Source organism: Pagrus major, chromosome 18 (genome assembly GCF_040436345.1).
Source record: "Pagrus major chromosome 18, Pma_NU_1.0".
Taxonomy (NCBI): domain Eukaryota; kingdom Metazoa; phylum Chordata; class Actinopteri; order Spariformes; family Sparidae; genus Pagrus; species Pagrus major.
This window is the reverse complement of record NC_133232.1, coordinates 23213819-23234528: the sequence shown is the minus strand read 5'-3', so window position 1 is coordinate 23234528 and position 20710 is coordinate 23213819. Positions and strand designations below refer to the sequence as shown.

The window sequence follows — 20710 nt, the reverse complement described above, 5'->3', positions numbered from 1 at the left end:
AGTGCATGCGTTTATCCAACTGCAGATGTTCCGGTTGAACCAGTCTGACTGGAGTGCTGTGCTTCTCCTGCAAACACACACCTCACATGTTGACTGTGAGAAAGCTGGCTTTTACTGAGGTCAGTCAATACTTCATTCAGAAAAGAAAACAACAAAAAATGAGTCACCTGATCAGCACCTGGGAACTGCTGCAACCACGACGGCGACAAAGTTTTGGGCGGAGGATTAGTTCCCTCTGAAAGGGAGAAGTTAATTAAGTGGCTGTGATGCACCTAAAGTGCTGTTCGATTCGTGCTTAATCCTAATCAAACTGCTGCACGAGGATTATGCATCTTGACTGGCACCTTGTTCAAATTAAACTGCTGAAACACATCCACATACACTGTGAGGGACCATCTGCACATAGACCACAGTCAAGTGATCAAACACAGCCGCAGAAGACAGAGAAGGGGGAGAAAGGGACCCACAAAAAAAAAAACCAGAGGGAAAGGCAATGCTGAGACAGATCACATTCAGTGAGTTAGCAGCACTCTCTGAGTAAGACAGCATTTTAAATAAAACATGAAAGCGGGAGAAGAAGGCACTCCTCCTTATACAGCAACTTGTGACAAGCCATGATATTCTGGGAGACAGCACACCGAGCTCAGAGCTATCCCCCGGGACACCCTTCCCTCTCCATCAGATAGACTATATATCAGAACCATCAAACATGGGCCCACTTCCCACAACATCTCCTCAGTCGAGGCCAGACTGACCGTCGGGCTGTAAGCAGCTGACAAGCACTTATGTACTGACTTCCTCTGAGCAGCAAAACAAACTGTCTCCTCGCAAGACAGAAGATCCATCACTCACAGATTGGAGCCAACATGGAGTCTCCAATCCAGAAAACACAACACAATCCAAAATCAAGTCCTGTTTAGGCTCCGCTTTACCCCGCCAGAGCCATTAAACAGTGAGAGGGCCTGAGAGGAAGGGCCTGTATCAACTTTGATATGAAGATGTAAATAAGTCATGGCTAATCTCCCCCCTTTCTCTCTCTCTGCCTCTCTTTTCTGTTGCTCTCACTCTCTCTGTAAAAGCCTTATGCACATTTTTAGAATTCCCCGAGTTCTGCTGACGTGAAGAAAGAGATGAAAGATTCATGCTTGTTTAAAAAATTCAAACAGATGTCCTGAACTTTCGCTACACTAGCCAATACGGATAAATTATTTAGTCTCGGGATGCCAGAAAGGGAATTTGGGAGTTTGGACAGTGCAAATGAAATCCAAACAACAATAATGAAGACTCCCATTATGACTTATCATCTCCAGCAATAACTGTGACTGCTCTGCACGACCAGGAACACGATCACAAATACTCAACAACGCGATGGTGGATGGCTTTTACTTGGTTTTCTCTTCCTCAGTGTTTCTCCAGCAGGACTGATGTGTAGACGGTGCTGGCTTCTTGCAGGAGAAGCTGCAGAGCTGGTCAGTGAATGCACCAGCAGAGGGAGACCATGTCACATGACAGTGCTGTAAACACCTCTCTGGTTTTATTTCCCCCCTTTTCCCCCACTCGTTTTAATCAATAAAAGTGATAATAATTATAGAAATAAAGAGTATAAATATCCCTAAACCTTCATCGGGCTGAATTCAGGAGCATGGTTGAACAGTTTTAATGTGTTTTAATGTAAATCAGCTCTTCAAAACTTAAACAAATATTAAACTGCTGTATTAAAATGCACTACATTTTTATAATTATTTAACATGCGTGCGTTATTTTTTAAAATTAATTAACTGAATCTACCATCATTAAGGTAAAGAGGCTGTACATGTGAGAGCGGATCAGCTGTGAAGGGTTAAACTCAGTCCGACATGACACTGAAACCCGACACATTTCCTGATGAATCGTCCCTGTAGAGCTGGAGACTTTGTTTTACGCCTCATGTCCACAGGTGATCTTCATGTCGTCACAACATCTTTTTTTTCTTTGGGAACGAGCTGGCCAGTGACACCAGCGTAGTGCACGCGCACTGTCCTGCTCTCCCTGCGTCGCACCTTCCCGTCCTCAGCGCACTGCGTCATGGCGGCAGCGGCCACTAAGTTACGCGTTTCCTAACCGGAGTTTGAGGACTATCATTCCGGCAGTCAGCGCATGTAAGTGTTTAATGCTTCTGCACTTTGTGTCACTGAGATAAATGTGGGAAGATTTCGTCTTCCGCGGATGATTCCTGTCGCTGTCTTACCTGTTCAGCCAGGTGAGCTGACATGACACCTGTAAGCAGCGTTTACTACAAAGCGTCTATTCTTAGTCGTACCACTTCATGAAACTGTCCTAAGCGGTGGCCGTGTAAAGAGTCTTATTGTTATACAGTAGAGGAGGACTTTGGTCAGTAATGTTGTAACTCTATTATTGTTTGATTTCACTGACTCAGCCTCTCATTGTTTCCCCTCTCAGCATGGTGGATTACAGTGTTTCAGGCGTGCCAGAGGCCCTGCTCCCCAACAGAGCTGGCCCTGTTCACATGAAGGAGCAGGCTCTCATGGCCTTGCTGGAGTGTCCTCTGTGCTCCAAGCGGCTTGATGCGTCAGCCAAAGTCCTGCCCTGCCAGCACACTTTCTGTATGTCCTGCCTGCAGAGGCAGGAGGCAGTCCAGTCCCAGCTGCTCTGCCCAGAGTGTCGCGCTCTCGTCCCAGCCAGGACAGTGGAGGAGCTTCCTACGAACCACTTGCTGGTGCGGCTCCTGGAGGGGATCCAGAGCTCGCCGAGGCCCAGCAGGGACAGACAGGCAGCCCACTACGCAGTGCCCTTGGCCAGGGGCGCCTTGACAGTCAGGGAGGGTCAGCAGCAGCAGGAGGGTCAACACAGAGAGAAGCAAGGGTACAATGAGGTCAGTGCACGACCAGGGCCTAATCCTCTGCATCCATGAGAAGCAGAGCCGGACTGATGCTAAATTTTTGGGGCTGATAACATCTTTTGTCAGATGGCAGCAGGGTGGACAGACTGTGGCTGGGTGGGCGTTGCCTTTTAGTCTCCTTTGGGCTCTGTGCAGACATCTCGCTTCACCAATGTCACTGATGCCCTGTAGATGGGTACCGTGCACCTCTGTAGATTACTGCACATAATCCAGCAAATGAAATACCAAACAACTCAAAGAACTTTATCTCACTGAAGCAAAAGCCATAAAAAATGCAATATTGGCGTGAATCAGTCCTGCTCTTTGATTCGTAACATTGCCCACAATGGCCTAATGCACCCACACGTGTTAAAGGGGACCTATGTTAGTTTGAACATTATCAGTATTAACAGTATAAACAAAAAAAGTAAACACAGTAAATCTGCACCAGCTGATGAATTTGCATGCCTCATGGTATTTATTGTCTTCTCACCTACGATGCGTCACTGATTTTGTCCTTCACACTTTGTTGAATTGAGCCGTGTGCCTCATCTCTGACCTATTGAAAAACTTACTCACCACTGTTTGTTCACTAAACTTAAGTGGGTTGTTTTCAACTTGATGAGATTATGTGGCACGGAGGAGCTGGAGTGTGATCTGACCTGTAAGCGTGAGTCAGTGATGAGATCTCAAACCTCTTTTGAATGGCGCTTGTCATTGCTCCACAGAGGCTTATAAGACAGTGGATGATTTGCTTTTCACATCATAGATGGCAAATGAGAGCCTAATAGTTCTTTGTTTTGACGCGACCTGAGTGAGGAGAGCTCTGTTGTAACTTTAAACACCTACTATACATGTAGGATTAATAAAGATAGACTACAAGTTATGCAGAGGATGAATATCTCAAATTGATACAGGAGTGTAGCAGATACTTTGATGGTAATGGATGATGAAGTTTAATTGATGGTAATTTTCCAAATAGAGCAGATGGAATGGGAGAAATTAACATACAAAAACTAAAGAGCAAATGTTATCTGATAAGGGACAGGGTTAAAGGACCTATTTGTAAGAAAAAATTACATTTGTTGTCCTTCAATCCCAAAGGGTTAGTTTTCGATGAGTTGGGAAACCCAGAGCGTCACAAATGTGAAGTTTTAATCATGACCTGCCAGGGGACTGCAGATGTAAATTACCTCTAAGCTAACTCTGGTACAATGCATCAAATGGCAACATTTATGTTTAATATTGTGCATGGTCCCTCTACAAATAAAATAAATTATTTAATGAGTTGGGAATGAGACTAAAAAATCAACTTTTGTTACAAATAGACCTTTAAAACAAACCAACTTGTTAATTTATAACACAAGAGACTCACAGAATCATAGATTTTAAATAGGCTCCTGTATTTGATGTCTTTACACTGAATCATACCATGACTAAGACTTATTATTACTGCTCAGTATTAGTGTTTGAGCCTGTTCATACCTGGCATTAAAATGCGTCTTGGGTACTCAGAACACAAGTTAACAGCTCTAAGTCTGTCGGTTCACAACCGGCATAAGAGTGCGTCTCGACGCGTCTCGCTTGACAACTCGTTATCCGATCTCACTTCCCCGCTCCAAACACAAAGAAAGACCTGCATCTCTGGGACAAAAGGAAATGTCTACTCTTTGCAGAATGTAGAAAAAGGCCCAAACAATTAAGAGTTTGTCTGAGACTGGTGCAGCGATGTCACGACAAGACGCTTAATGTATTGCATTTAATGCCAATTTCACAAGAAGGCACAGTGAATGTTGAAACTGCGAGATTTACTAGTTACTAGTTTAATGGCGAAATCAGTTGAAACAGACTGTGTTCACAGGTAAGAGAGCTGAAATGTGATTTGCATTACAGTGACCCACTTGTAAATCAGACAGCGTGTAATCCGTTTTGCCTGTTGTTGTGGCTTCTCATTGTGATGATCAAACATAATCACAAAGATATATAATGGAGGCAGGACACTTTACAGTTCAACAATGAACTTTACTGTCTAAAATGATAACAGTGCACTGAAAAAGGAAACTTCACTCTGGATTTTATAATTATACATTACCCCAAGCATCTTTTTCTGCGTTATAATCTGCAAAAAGCGAGTTTTCATATCGGCGCATATCGGACAACATCTACGCCGATGCCAATGTGTCTACGACAGGCCAATACCCGCATGAAGATAAAATCAGCCAACTGAAACATCGGTTAGGCTCTCGTACATGTGATGAAATGCGTCCCAGAAGACCTTAACAAGTGGTGTGAGTGATCAGATCACCATTGTGGTGACTCAGAGGTGGTTGTTTGCACTCGTATTTAGAGCTGTCCAATTGGGTTCTAATAACCCTAGGCTTATGTTAATGTCAGGTACGAACAGGCTCAGTGTTTTTACATTTTTTGCATTTTTGTCAAAGAACTTCTCCGATAGAGCATTGAAAAATTGGTTAAAGGTAAAATGAGACAATTTTTTTTATATATGAAACGTGAAGACTGTTCTGTGAAATGTATTTTAAAAAGAACAACTGACGTATTCTCGGTTTATTTTCAGGATGTAAAGGAGTTACAATAAGTGAGTGAGTGCGTGCTGCATGTTTAAAAATCATTCGTCCGTACAAAGCATGTCTGTTTAACATATCTGTTACCTAATTCAAACCCAACAGAGATCTGAGGATCACAAGTCAGTAAATCATTAGATTTAATTTGTTGCTGATCATTAAATTCTCCGAGGAGATGAGGAACACAAAGATCTGCCTTCTCAGAAGTCCTGTGTTTAAACTGTTCAGAGCGTCTCAGAGTTCACAGGAGATCTGGAGCTCGAGTTCAGCCAGAGTTCGAAGCGCTCAGCCAAGTTCATGAGCTTGAGTTTCTGATCATTTTTAACACAGAGTTCAGAAACCTTCAGTGCAAACGGTGTAAGACACTTCAATTCTTCCACCATCGTCCTTTCACGAAGGCCATGTGTCTCAGTAGTTAGATTCAGCGTTTTTATCTCAAAAGAAACAAGCACATAGTTTGTCTGTAGCTATGTTTATGAGGAGGAACCTGATAAAAATCCAATGTAGAAATGATTTACCGCTCAGGAAATTCACTCTAAGAGACACCTATTATCTTGGTATCCCGTAACTATGAGATAAATTACATATTAATTTGTTTTGTTGTTTTAAATTACAGCTGTCCCAATCTAAATATGGCCATGATTGCATTTACAGATTGTGAACTTCATAATAATATTTTAGAAGTCTTTATTAATGCTGTATTATGCATAATGCCTCAACATCACTGAAAAAAGTGTAACTGAAAAAAAGTCATTTACAGTCAAGCTCGAGTCGTTACTCGATATCATCTTAAAATGGAATAAGGAAGTGTCTTATGAAACATATCTTCGTATTATGATAAGAAAATCACACCACATCATCTATGTCTGTTCAGCACAAAAATCTGACACCAGTGTTTTGAGCTACTGAAGTGGGGCACTTTACAGCTGTTATTTTCTGTCTTGTTAACCAGTGACAACTGCAAAGTGCCTGGTCACAGTTTGTCACAGTTAAAGGACAAAATAAATAGCTTCAGTGCAGCATAGATGGTTTTTATGCCCCCAAATTGTTAAAGAAATTGATTTCACTATCAACATGTCAAATAAATCTATCACTTGTTCTCACTGTGATTTTCTTCTCTTCAGCTTGCTCTCAGAGCTGCAATGCGTAACCAAAAAGGTGATTCGTCAGGAGAGCTGGTGCTCAAGAGTGGCAACAGTATCGCCCTGAAACACAAGGCGGATGAGAACTGGCACCACGGAAACGCCGGTGACAGTAGCGGTGCGTCTGTCACTGCCAGCACGCTGCAGGCCGTCAGCCAGATGCCTCATGTGCAGCCCCTCCAGCAGTCCCAACCTCCGGCTCTCTGCAGGGCGCTGTATGACTTCAACCCTGAAGAGATGAATCTGGAAGACAGCAAATGTTGTCTCAGCTTCTTCAAGGTCTGACTCTCAAACTAATGACTGGCAGTGTTTCCTACTCACCAATTAATGCACTCTTAACAGTAACCTTCAGGAAACAAAACATTAACATTCAGGGGGAGTGGATCCCCTGAAAGGTCCCATATGTAGAAAGTGAGATATCCATGTCTTTTTGATTTTAAATGTGCTACTTAAATACTGTAAACATACCAAAATGCTCAATCCACATCCATAGTCCACAGAACAAGGAATGCATGGGCATATGTGATTCAAGAATGTAAATTAAAGTGCGCTCGGAGGATTAGGCGTCATCATCAGGCCTACGAATTATGGCTCATGTAAGTCACACAGAGACTTAACAAAGAAGTTACTTTTGTAGTGTGTTACACCCAACAATGCTCCTGATCAAAAATTGTTGCCATCCTGTTAGAATTATTTTTCCTGAAATGCCACTAATGACCATAATCTCCACCATGGAGCCCGTGTCAATAGGAATAAGACTTCGATACAAAATCATATTAATATAGAAATATGAAGAATAAACCATAATTTAACTCAATTTTGTTTTCTCAGTTCTGGTCACTTTTAAATTATTATTTTTTTTTTCATAAATATTTAATGGCCATTTCAGACTTTATTACAAAACTTAAAAACTTTTTATTGATTTATTTGTTGTAAATGACCTCTTGTGGCCCACTTGCAGTACCTTCAGGGGAATCACTGATTAAAGGAAAAATAACGAATATTTTATGTGTCTCACTATTGATTATTCAACAGATTATTATTAACGATGAATCGTTTGGTCTGTGTTAGCACATTGTGAAAAACATCTATTCCAAATACCGAATATCTGACAACCTCTTCAGTTCAGCGCATTAGCTTGACTCCCTGCTCCCATGTTAGAAAGATGTGGACTTAACCCATTCAGCATCACACTGGTGTAGCTTTTTGGACATGAACTAGTCTGTGATTATGTATTGCAGAGGGAGCTCCTACTGATACATAATGGTCATTGCTTTTTGTTACTTTCGCTGCTTTGAGAGACCTTTGGAGCCCGAGGCTCAGACTTCTGCTGCACTGGTTGTTACTCACCCTGAAGGATTTCTGAGGCAGTTATATAAGGGCCTCAGTACTTGTGTGCTCTCCATTAAAGCACACTTGCGCCTGACTTTTTTTTTTTTTTTTTTTTTTCAGTTTTAATGCAGATGGTCAAATGGTTTTTAGAGCAGGGGCTGGCCTCTGAAAGGACGGAGCCTGCAGACACAAATGGAGTTGAAGTCACATGCTGCAGGAGAAACTCAGAGCTCGGAGAGTTTCTGAGCTGAGTGCTCAGTCTCCAGGGCGAGCACACTCGGGCACCCTGGCATCCTGTGTTTTTCCTTATGTGCCGCTCATCTTTTCACCACTTCCTTTAAGTACAGTTACTTATTTCTGCTTTACAGGGAGACATCCTCACTGTCATCAGACGGGTGGATGAACACTGGATTGAAGCCAAGCTAGGGGAGAAAGTTGGAGTTTGCCCTCTGCAGTTTACAGAGGTGAGTTCTTTTCAGTCCTCTCCTTCTATCTTCCTTCCTTTATTTTTTGAATGTGGGTCGTGGCCTTTTCAACGTGATCAAGGTTGACACCTGCCGTTTGGCACTTTGGTCTGATGGCGTAGCTCGTGTAATGAATTGAACCATAGATGTCGTCGCTACTAGATGTCATTAATTCCAGGTCACTGCCCAGGCGCTACCTTGATTTTCATTCAAATCTTTGATTCATCCGTAAATGTCACTCCTGCGCTGCAAAGTGCTGAGGCAGAGGGTTAATCTGTGGAGCCCTGCTGTGTCTGCAGCTGCTCATTAGTGTGTGACTATGTGGCTTACTCAGGTTTGCAGTCCTTAGCTCGTTGACTGTCATGTGTTTTCGTCTGTACTTTCTGTCTCCAGGAATTAACTTCATCCATGCCGGGGGAGAATGTTTTTGTTCCCGCAGTGGGGTTAATGTGGTGCCTCAGTCTGTTCTTGTTTACTTCCCTCACTTGTCATCTGTATTTTCTACAGTTTTTCCTAAATATTTGTCTTACGCCTCCTCTCGTCTCCTGGTCACCCATGTCTTCTCCTCAAGCCCCGCCTCAGCTGTGCTCTTCATCCTTTTCTACCTCTGTACTCTATTCTTTCATCATCCTCTTTTCTCCTCTCCCCTCTCCTTTCTGAGCCTGCCTCTCCTCGTGTCGTGCAGCCAGGCGTAAAGACACAGTAATGCTTTCTCTGCTTGGGTGGCATAACAGCACATCACTGTGGGGAGTGAAAGCATTAACCCTGCCATGTCTGTCTGTCTGCCTGCTGTCTGTGCAGCTCCTCTCTCAGCACCAGTCAACTCTTCCCGGCTTATTGGCTGGTACTTATGCTCCTGTCTGCCTGCCGCCCTGCCTGCCTGTCCAACAAGTTGTAGGGGTGAGTGAAGTAGTGATAAGTGGGTGTATTTAGACAGCCGTTTCGCTGATCAGCAGGAGCAGAGGTTGACAGGCGTTAGTAGCAGGTAGGAGCGAGTTTGGAGAGGATTTTCTCGACTGAGGATTGACTGTTCTCTGTGTTGGGATTTATCCCGATTTCCTCTGTGGTTTCACTTTTATGTTTTCATCTGTTTCAGCCAAACTCAGTGGCTGCCAAACTGCTAGAGGGGAAGAATTGGAGGGGGAGTGACTCAGCAGAATCTCACCATCGGACTGGGAGTGGGGGCAAAGACAAGGCCACTGACGCATCCAACAGGACGACCCATTTCGGAGTCCCTCAAGTCCCAACAAAGACACCCACCATCAATGCTTTGCCCCTTTCCAGCCAGCGAAAACAGCCCGCAGCCAGCAGCAACAACTTTTATCAGACTGCCAAAGGAGACACAACCAACATCAGCACCTTCAACAGTGTCAGCCGTCAGGGTCCGTCACACCGCCTCACTGCGCCTCCTGCCGCCCGCGGCCTCTCTCACTCCTCCAGAGTGAACTCTCAGCGAGTTAAACGCCACTCTGACACCACACACAGACACCTGTTACAGGTGAGTCATGTGCCAACAGATCTGCCTTTATGCATGCTGCACTGATATTTAAAGTACATTTATTTGTCATGCAACAAGGATATGCAACCCTTTATGCTACACCAGAAAAATATTCATAAAGTGGAGTGTTGAGGGGAAGTCCAGGATTCTCAATGCCTGAGGGGCTTCGTAGTCTGGTGGCATGGCAGGGTGAACAGATTGTGGCAGAAAGTTATCCAAGTCCTCTTTCTCATAATCTTTGAGCAAAACTATGTTGGGCTTTGTTTTTTGTTCCCAGTGCTTTGTTTTGATAGAAAACATGTGGCTAATGTGAGATAATTGATGTTTTTGTTTGAGTCACGGAGGGATCAGGTTGTTCTCAGGGGTACAGGGAGTAAACCATGACACCAAGCTTAAGGAATGAATGAGAGCAAGGCGTTACCCTTCTGTTTGACGCTACGTGATTAAGTGGCTCTAATTAAGACAACGCAGATGTGGAAACAGCCTAGATTTGAAAGGTGGTGAGTGGACCGAGACTTTGAAAATCTTAAGTCCTGGGACAAATGCCAGCGGCTCTACACCAACATGAATAACAGTCTAACAGGTTGTGTGTCCTTGTTCTTTATGCAGCTTCAGCTGTGTAAATGTCTTATTCCTGAAAAGCAAAACAGAAAAGCCGGAGAGAAAAGAGAGGAAGTCTTTTGGATTTGAATTAAACGTTTCATAGAATGACGGCCCAGCGCCACTGAAAAAGCATCGTTGATATCACTCACAAGAAGTGCAAGAGTCACACGTTAGCAACCCTCTTGTTTTTTAAGTTTTAAGCTATCAGGAAGAATTGCTATCCCACTCACTATATGTGACCATCGTGATACCTGCTGTATATTTTATACAGCCTGTATCACACGGATGGATGATGAGCATCCCCATGAGACAACTTTGGATTATGGCATTTTATCAGCGTTTTATCTTTCTGAGATGTCTTTAAATAACCATCAAAAGCAGCATGACAGAAAAAATAGCAAAAAACACCTTAGCTTGAAGGTTTTGATGGATACATTTCATATCTGCAATTTTATATATACAGCTGGACACAATGTCATTCATTTGCATTAGAAACAATGTAAGACTGCTGTGACTACTGGCCAGTGCCTGAGTGCAGTGCCAACGTAAAAGCCTGCAGTGTTTAATAATATAACCTGCTGCCAAGTGCTCTGCCCCCTCCGAGACAATGATTTCCTTTGATTCGCTTCAAATTTCTCTACCCTGCAATTATACATGTCAGAGCATAAAAATGCGAAACCTCATGCAGGTTGAAGAAAAAGGGGAGGAGGGAGGAGATGTGAGAACAAGATCAAAAACAGGAAATAAGGTAAGGTAGGAAGAGGAAAAGGTGAGAAGAGGAAATACTGAAAAGCTAAAAGATTGCGTTTAGAGCTGGGAAGAGAAACAGAAAACAAAATGTATGAGCAGCGAAAAGGCAAAAGCACAAGACGTAGGAAGAAGGAGGAGGAAAAATGAGAGATGGATGTAGAGAGTGGGAGGCTTGGAGAGTCCCTCAGTGTGTCTGCTTATCTCTCTCATGCTGATGATGATGAGTCACTGGTGAAGTTGGTTACATAACAGACCCCTCTTTCCCTTGCCTTCAAACTCCTTCCTCTTCACTAAGCAGGTAACACTCACTTTCACATCAGTGGGCCAGTAATAGCAGACAAGCCACGCACTTCCCTTTTTAAAGGAGCGCAGGGGCTCCGTCCCTCAAGCCGAGGCTGAGCTCCCCGCTGACCGAGCCAGCATGTGAGCTATTCTAAGTGCTGCATCCCATCAGCCCTCACCTCTGGCTCCGCTGTTTCACAGAGAGTTGCAGCTTCCCACCAACTGTGGATGAAATAATGCATATTACTGTGAATATTGGCATCATTATGTAAGAGAGCATGGAGATGAGCCAAAAGCAAAAACACCTTAAAATAAAACAAAGAACGGTTCGATTCCATATCATACTGCACTGGTACACCACAATACTTGATGTCAGTGTTATAAAAAGCTTGAAGGTCCAATATGTAGGATTTAGAAGGATCTGTTGTCAATATAGTATTCAGTTTTCATGACTGTGAAACTAAGAATTATAGTTATCTTGAAACGACTTCCGGCTTGTCCTGTCACTTAGCCACTTAACACATGGTGACAGGACACTAATCCTCATTCTTAGACCAATTAGTGTGGCGTATTATTCATTGATGAAGATCTAGGTTAGCTACTATTTTGAGTGAATAACACTATTATTGCTTAGCCCACTAAGCTAATGCTTAGACTAATAATTATATAAGTATATATATTATATAATTATATAAGTAATAATCGCTTATTCCGCGAAACACTGGAATATCACCCGTAATAATTTCCCCAGCAGTGTTTTTCTAGTTTTTATTGCCCACTGTAGTGGAAGGTGAGATGAGGGGTATTCAGTTGTGTTCAATCTGCAATCTCAAGATCAGATGTCACTAATTCCTACACAGTGGTCCTTTAATCATTAATGGTTACCCTTCAAGCCTGTGAAATGACTAAAATCGAGCGGAAATGATTAGCTGATTGATTGATAAGTTGATTTGCAGGAAATGAGTCAGCACTTGCTCTGATAATTAGTAAGTAGGGCAGCAGGTTTATTTATATTGCAAACCTCAAGAGACGCAAAGTGTTTCACAATAAAAGAAAAGAACAAGGCAACAAACATACAAAAAACGACTTGAGGGTAACAGTACAGTAAAGTATAGAAATGAACATAAACAAAAACACATCTGAACAGGTGGATCTCGCGAAGCCTTTAAAAAGTGTGTAGGATTCGTCTCACCCTCCCCCCAAGATGTGCGCTGAAAACACAAATGTAGAAACTGTAGAAACATGGAGGTGCAACATGGCAAACTCTGTGGAAGAGGACCTGCTCCCTCTAAAAGGCTCAGTCTACGGTAACACAATCGCAATGATTCTTAGTTTTAGGTAATTATACACTGATGACAACATACTTATTCCATTTCTGCCAATAAATCCGACACACTGGACCTTTTTTAAGTCTAAAGTGAGTTTCATGAGCACAACTTCCTCTAGTTATACGATTGGATCTGATCTGATAGAGTACCTGAGGGGTTAGGGTTGCAACACAGAGCTGCTGCATAACTCTATTGTAGTTAGGTGCCTGAGCATGCACAGCAGAAAAAGTCATGAGCCCCATCATAAAATTAACTCATTTTAAACTTTTGAAGTGCCGTTGTCCACCTACACAGGTGTTTTCACCTGCGCCGCCTGATTAGACCTTGTTCAGCCTGTGTGGGAATGTGCAGACTGTGCTTGATTGGCATTATTTCCTGTTAGATAAGATCCTCATCCCAAATAAAATGTTAATTAATTGTCCGATCTATTCAGCAAGCGTTTCTTTAAAATGCAGCCTATCTGTGATACCGACAAGACGGCATTTATACGTGAGCCTCAATTTTTTATTTATTTTATGTAAAACAATTATGCAAAGATTCTGTCCATGTCAAACTTATTCACAACCCAAAATAGAGACGCTGAAAAAGTATCTCCATGATTATGCACAGGGAGAGGAAGAAGGAATACAAGTCATACATTTTCTTTGTTGATGGGACACAATTAGACCATCATGGCTTGACATCAGTCTTTGCAGGTGTTAATTCATCACGTCACAAAAACACAAGTTAGTTTTCTTGTATCTTGAGTATTTAGAATATTTGTTGAGCTTGTGAGTGAGTCAGGATCCGGTTGGACAGAAATCTAAGCATCGTGTATTGTGTGGTCGATTCTGTGCAGGCCTGGCACATCTCAACAAGTCTAATGTTACAACCTAAAGCGGTTTGGTGACACCAGCAAATTACAGCTCATCTCCACCCAGCTTCACCCTGACTAAAGATCTAATTAGCCAGATTTTATTTTATTTTCTCACACACTGAGTTTTGGGGACTGTTTTTTACTGGAAATATTGTTGGCTGACTCTTTTGTGATGAGTTACAATGATGGTGGCTATAGTTTTCTGATACTAGGGGGTGTTTTGATGTGTTTATGCTGAAGTTGAACAAGACCTCTTTGAGTTCTGTACACAGTTTGGACATTTGTTATGGTTACACTCAGTAAATATTTTGAGAACAAAATTCCCCCTAAGGAGCCTGGTTAAAAAGTGATGCATTAAAAGGCTCAGTTTAGTTGGTATAACCAAACCTGGGGAGACTCGAAATCTTCAAGATCAAATAAATACTGTTTGCACTGTTTGTTGTCTTTACTGACAGACACCGACTGCAGTTATAAAATAAAAGAGATTGAAATGAAGTAAAAACTGGCCTGTTATCAATTCTTTTATTTTGAAAATAAGTGGGATAAAATGAATTTTCCTATTAATGAGCAGAGTTTTATAAAGGTTTTTGATATTTCAATCTACAATTGAATTATATATTTTGTCTTTTTAAAATGTTATTTAATTTATTTTATTCAACATTTATTTTACTAGGAATTTTTCCATTGACATTCAAAATCTCTTTTACAAAAGACTCCAGGCCAAAAAAGTAGCGTAAGAAGTTTCACATAAAACACGACAATAAAACTACAGACTTAAAACAAACGGCTAACTGGAATGGCATTCAGTAGAGTGCATACCCCCGCCAAGGGCCAACTGTCCCCTTTTGCACTCACTCATAGATACCAGCCACCTTAATACGCCTGATTTGTTTTTTCATCAAGATCCATGCATTATTCCCTAAGAAATAAACAAAAATGTTTGGATCTGCACCAGAAGGTGACGGGGTCAAATAATGTTTTATTCATGTTTTTCATTTTGAACACTTTGAGCCTCCATACAAAACTGCCTTCTTTTGATTATGTGAGACAAAAGGTTGCTGGTGAAGCGCTCTCGCTGGCAAAAGGATGCCAAAAAGTGAACATTAATATTCTGTAAACTGATTTATTTACAGCAGCAGAGATTCTGGCTGCAGAAGCAGAGAGACCAACAGCGGACTTTCTCTCTCCATGTAAATATAGCCACTGCTGGGTCACTGCAGCTGGCCATTGCGTGACTGCAGCACAAGTGAAGCAGGCTCTTTGTATCTGATAAAACTCAAACCCAGAATAGAAAAAGGGACACAGAGTAATGAAAATAAACTAAATAATTTAACACGTGAAGAAAGGTAGATGTTGGGCTTCTTTCTTGTTGCAATGTAGAGCATTTTAATCCAGTGGGCATGGCTGCTTTTAGTGTGAATGTCATTTAAATGTCACAAAAGACACAGTCAAAAAGAAACTCTAGATGACGGTGATGGACCTCCATTTGCTCTCCTATATTATGGAGGGCTGTTGTGTCTTCAGGACATTATATCATAACTTCATCTGGCTTTACTTCTGCCTCACAGCACCGCCTTTGACAAGTGAGACTTGAGTTACAGCAACTGCTGCCTCTTAATTATGACTTCTTTTGTGTTTCTGTGAAGTACAGTGTGAATGCATTGCAGCTTAATAGTGAGAGAGCTGTAGGATCCAGGCACATGCTGTATAGAGGGAACCCCAGGCCAACAGGCAGCAATAACGCTTCAGTTGAGTGGTAGTGCTGTAAATAGCAACAAGCCTCTTTAGACGTCACTGGAGAGATAACAGACGCTGTGGGGAAAGTATAACAATAAGAAAACATTATGTGTGGAGAATTTGTTTTGTTGGAAGAGAAAATGAAAAGGTAGAGCTCACTGAAAGGGCTTCTTCAGTTGGATAATTAGGTAATTAGGGATAAATCTTCCCTCAGTGTCATTAACAGTTGAGAGACACACCTCAGTTTCACTCCCCGTCTCCTAGTCTGTGTCAGGCCTGACTCACAGCCTGCTCACTACAAGCCTGTCAGAGTTTCTCAGCTCTCAGCTTGACAAAGAGAAGCTTGGATCTGTTAACATAAAATGTGAAAGAGGTCTTGCCAGGCTGTTATGTTTTTACTGTTGCTGTATTAAACACAACCAAAAATGTATATATCTGAATTTCTGTATTGATGGATTTGGAGCATTGGAGAAATTAAAGGATGAGTGAATGAATATATCATATGTAATTTTCCGTACAGAACACATGGTTGACGATTGGTTTGATGACTATTGAATCATATTCTATAGTCTTTGTATTCACCAGATCTCAATCTGATTGAACACCAATGGGAGATTTTGGAGCGTTATGTTAGACAGCGCTCTCCACCTCCTTCATCAAAACACCAAATTGGGATTATTTCGTTTTTATTTAGTTTAGGAGAAGCATATTAAAGGATAGGTTTTCCATCTTTTTAAGTACGTCTTCAGACAATACACAAAGGTCTCAAATCCACAGTACAAAAGTGTATGGCCTCAAAGACTTTTTACTCAAGATTATCTGGTAAATCCACCACTTCGTTCCAGACTAGAGCCCGATCAATATATGGGTTTGCCGATATTGGCCACTCACAGATGTATCGGTTTTCGTGTATATGGTGTCCAAAATGGGCTGGTATATTGGTCTATATATTGAAATCGCAATCCTTTACTTAGGATCTGCCTCGGCCACAGAGGCTCTTGTCCCGCCTGAAATATCTCAGTAACAATGAGGTGGATTAACCTGAAATTTTGGACAGGATGAATGCTAACAACTTTGCTGACTTTTCTTCTAGCACCACCAAACTTTTCAGTGAATTGCCATGAAATTTGGTAAAACACTCATGTCTCACATTAATAATAACTTTGATGATCCTGACTTTTCATCATCATCTGGTCTCATTTTTAGTTTGTCCAATAATTTGGTTTACGTGCAAATAACTAATGACATTCCCACCAACCTCAGCTGTACTTTGTGTTTTGTGCTAATTAGCAAATGTTAGCATGCTAACGTGCTCCACTAAGACGATAAACAGGGTAAACATTATACCCTTTAAACAGCATGTTAGCATTGTCATTGTGAGCATGTTAGCATGCCGACTTTAGCATTGCGCTCTTCAATTAATTTCAGTTCAAAAACTAACTATAACTAACTCTATTTATGCCTCAAGGGGCAATTCATGTACACACATTAAAAAAATCTAAAGTCCAATTATTAAAGGCAGTGTGCCATCCAACACCACAGAGCCACATCCTGTCACCAGTGTCAAAAAATATCAGAAGTACTTTTTAGTCATAGAGTCATTGTTAATCTCATATGCTTACTCATAATGGAAGTCGTTGGTATTGGTTGGCAGTCTTCAAAGGAATCCGAGGAACACATTCTTAGTCATGGCTACACCAACTCAGATAGACGTTTTAAGTCTTTTTATTTTTACTTTTTCTTCAATCTTATCTGCTTTTTGATTTTCTCAGTATTAAGCTGTACTCTGAATATATGTTGTTTTGACAACATGACAATAACACCTTGACTTTAAGCCATGAAATACATAAAAAGAATGAAACTACTTTCCATATAAGAGGAATAAAACGTCAATATGAGTCTACTCCACAGGGGTTTATGTAGGCAGTACAGACACTGCTGAGCCTTTTTCACAATAATATCTCTATTTTCACTAAATCTCAATCTGTCGCCAAACACAGTTCCCGAGTATTTGCAGGCCGCACATATTCAACACATATGCCATGAATGAGTATTGTGAAAACAGAGCTGCTAGCACGGCTGTAGACTCTTAAAAAATGTGCCATGCATCGCCATTTGCATTTCATGCGATGATCATTGTGAATCCATCCCTTTTATAGAGTGAGAAGACGATGACCAGTGAGACTCCACCCACCATCTCCATGGCCCTGGTGAACCCCCAGATGTCCTCTGCCTCTGCAGACGGCAAAAACTCCTCCACGCAGCAGCTCTCCATCAGTGTGTGAGTCACTGTTTAAAACATTATATTAAGGGAATGATAATGTTGGTTCACAGGTGCAAGATATGAATAGAAAACAAAAACAAAACATTTAACAACCCATAAAAAAGACAGCATAATCTGGATATATATTGGAGAAAGTGTGGTGGTAACATAGGCAAACCCTCTGCTCGTCTCCTCAGGTGTGCCGTCCTGTACTCCTACAAACCACGAAGGCCGGAGGAGCTGGAGCTGAGGAAAGGAGAGATGGTGGGAGTGTACGGAAAGTTCAAAGAAGGCTGGCTGCGTGGGTTATCGCTCAGAACGGGCAAAGTGGGCATTCTGCCCAGCAACTACATCTCGCCTGTGCTCAGGTAAGAGGCTGTGATCCCTGACTGCAGAAAGTGGGAGCAAACTGACATTTGGATTCAGACAGTAATTTCGTGTGGGCAGGACGACATGTCATCATGCACACATTTAAATAATTCCTGAAATATAACACAGAGGCTGGTGCTCGGTTCAAATAAACTTTAACTACAGTATAACAAGTGATATACAGTAGGTGCCTCAGCTCACACTAAAGTGTCTCATTGCCTCACTGCAGAACCTCGGCCAGACTCCTGGAGACCAAGGCAGCTAGTGCGTCCTCACAGTACAACACGGTGACTGCAAAGAAACCCACAGCTGCCAAGAATCCTTCTGTGGTCCTTGCTCTTGATAGGGTAAATGCTGATGGAACGATACACTCAACAGGACACATCCCATCTGTGCCAAATGGAGCACAGCACGCAATGTCATCCACTGGTGCTGGAAAACCATCCCACTATGGGGGTGCACCAGGTTGGGACACAGTGAGACGCATCTTCAACCCTCATAGAGGTGAGAGTAAACAACCACAGCTATCTTCTAACTGTTGATTAGAGATGTTGCCGGGTTGTAAAATAATGTTTTTGTAAATGTTTTTTCAGGCTCAAACAATTACTCCCACACGTCCAACATGAACGTCCCGTCCAACTCGCAGCATTTTGCACAAGTGCAGGCGTCGGGATACTCACCTGCCCTGCAGAGGAAGAAGAACAGCGGCAGCATCATGTCCAACTCTGGCAGACCGCTGGGCTGGATGACTGAGCCAGCAGTGCCCTCTGCTGCTGCTTTCTTTAATGACAGGGACTTCACCGTTTCACAGGAGGCAACATTTCAGCATGACAGACAGCCGTCCAATGGGCCTCACTCAATCCTAGTCAGACCTGACTCACACAAGAACAATATAGACAAGGTAATGTCATACACGGGATGTCTTGCGGGAGGCATGTGCTTATGTTTGTCCGAAGTTAAGTCTTCTGTGTGCATTGTTCAAGTCCAGTGCGTAGGATTTAGGAGGGCCTATCAGCAGAAATGGAATATCATATCTATAATTATGTTTCATTAGTGTGTAATCACCTGAAACTACAAATCATTGTGTTTTCATTACCTTAGAATGAGCCCTGTATGTCCACAGAGGGAACGAGTCCTCTTCCACAGAGTCCGCCATGTTGCACCGCCATGTTTTGGCGTTTTTAGTGGTCACAGTATAGGAGGGTGAGACTAGAGATATTTTGTTACACAAGCCGAGAGCCATCTAGTTCCATTATATTTGAGGGAAGGCAGACATCTCTACAGCCGATATCTCCAAAACTCAGCAATTAACACCAAAACAATCTAAATGGATATATAGCACTACAGGTAAGAAGCATAAAAATATGGATTTTTGATACTGGAATGAACTGTCCTTTTGAACTGTTCCTGCGACCACTGTTCTGCATGTGCCTAACGGCAGATATTTTACTCCCCTAGCCGGCAAAGTCAGTGCGGTTCGTCACAGATGAGGACTCCCCTCCTTTGAGACCTCGGACCTCTTCCTGGTCGTCAGGAAGTCAGGTTCCCCCCAACCACCGCCCTGGCCCCCCTCTGTTAGAAGTGTGGGCCCCATCGCTGACCCTGGGAAGGGACGGACCAGGGATCATTCTCAAAGAAGGAAAAGTTCCTATTCTCAGGAAAGGCCTGGAAACAGCCACCACAGATCTAAATTCCAACCCGCAGAAACAGATACCATCACAGCCGTCTCTGTCAGCCATGTCCGCTCAGTTCAGCCCCAGCAGGTACATTTGATTTGTAAGACTTGTTTATCCTTGAAAATAAAGAGCAGATTAATTATCCGACAACTTAAACTTGATTTTGACAGACTGGACAAAAATCTCTGGCCACTTTTGGTCTTTTTTTTTCTTTTTCCCCAGACACAGAGTGGCCATGACACATTTAGCCCAGACAGACTCGGAGCTCAGTCTGCTTCAAGGAGAGCTCGTCCTCGTCCACAGACCTCGACCCGATGGACGGGTTCTGGTTACTCAGGAGAGCAGTGGGCAGACAGGCTTATTCCACTGCAGTGTTCTTCAAGCCCTCGAGAGGCTCAGCTGACTGTGTAGTGCGACTGTAGTAGTGTATATTTCTATATTCCATGTGTTCAAACTGCCAAATGACTTGACTAACCTGCTGAACAACAACGATGCGTGTTGAGGTCCAAAAGGTTAATACTGCCAAATGACAATCCTATGAAGGAGGTGTGTTTATTTTTCGTCCTGAGTGCATATGAGACTGCGGTTAAATTCTCCAGAGACATATTGTGTGTCCTTCAATGTGTGTGCATGTTTGTTACACATGTACTACTATAAGACTTTGCACAAAAAAACATCTAATGACTGTTCCTTGTTTAATACCCTTGTTACACGCATTGGTTAGTGCCTTTGTCAAAACCCACAAAGAAAACAAACTATATTTAAATATATTTAGAGAAATTATGAGATAAAATATCTGTTCTGCTTATGTGGTAATAAACTATACTTCCAGAATGTCAGTAGTTTTGTGTTTTACTTTAATCCTTTAACTAATAACAGTGGTGGAAGAAGTATTCACGTCATTTTTTTTTATTCAAAGTATTATCAGCAACATTTACTAACAAGTATCT

The 20710-nt window shown here is 42.2% G+C and overlaps 1 protein-coding gene across 3 annotated transcripts; it reads left to right on the top strand.

Annotated features, from left to right (window-relative positions):
• The first annotated feature begins 1964 nt into the window (after window positions 1-1964).
• Window positions 1965-20586, top strand: sh3rf2 (SH3 domain containing ring finger 2). 3 transcript variants are annotated; one of them, XM_073486373.1, is made up of 12 exons: window positions 1965-2138; window positions 2440-2872; window positions 6585-6881; window positions 8303-8398; window positions 9200-9298; window positions 9495-9896; window positions 17612-17733; window positions 17913-18083; window positions 18314-18588; window positions 18678-18985; window positions 19543-19860; window positions 19983-20071. In XM_073486373.1, exons 2-11 carry the CDS (start codon window positions 2441-2443, stop codon window positions 19855-19857), a joined length of 2517 nt encoding a protein of 838 aa, XP_073342474.1. In that variant the 5' UTR covers window positions 1965-2138; window position 2440; the 3' UTR covers window positions 19858-19860; window positions 19983-20071. The 3 variants fall into 3 exon arrangements, with proteins under 3 accessions (XP_073342474.1, XP_073342471.1, XP_073342473.1); XM_073486370.1 differs by having other exon boundaries at window positions 1966-2138; window positions 19543-19847; window positions 19983-20586; XM_073486372.1 differs by lacking the exon at window positions 9200-9298 and having other exon boundaries at window positions 1967-2138; window positions 19543-19847; window positions 19983-20586.
• Window positions 20587-20710: the final 124 nt, after the last annotated feature.

Excerpts from the sequence above, each read along its gene's own strand:
- sh3rf2 (XM_073486370.1), top strand. The coding sequence starts at position 2,441 with ATGGTGGATTACAGTGTTTCAGGCGTGCCAGAGGCCCTGCTCCCCAAC. Across the intron at positions 18,589-18,677 it reads CATCTTCAACCCTCATAGAG|GCTCAAACAATTACTCCCAC; the intron begins GTGAGAGTAAAC and ends ATGTTTTTTCAG. Across the intron at positions 18,986-19,542 it reads ACAAGAACAATATAGACAAG|CCGGCAAAGTCAGTGCGGTT; the intron begins GTAATGTCATAC and ends TTACTCCCCTAG.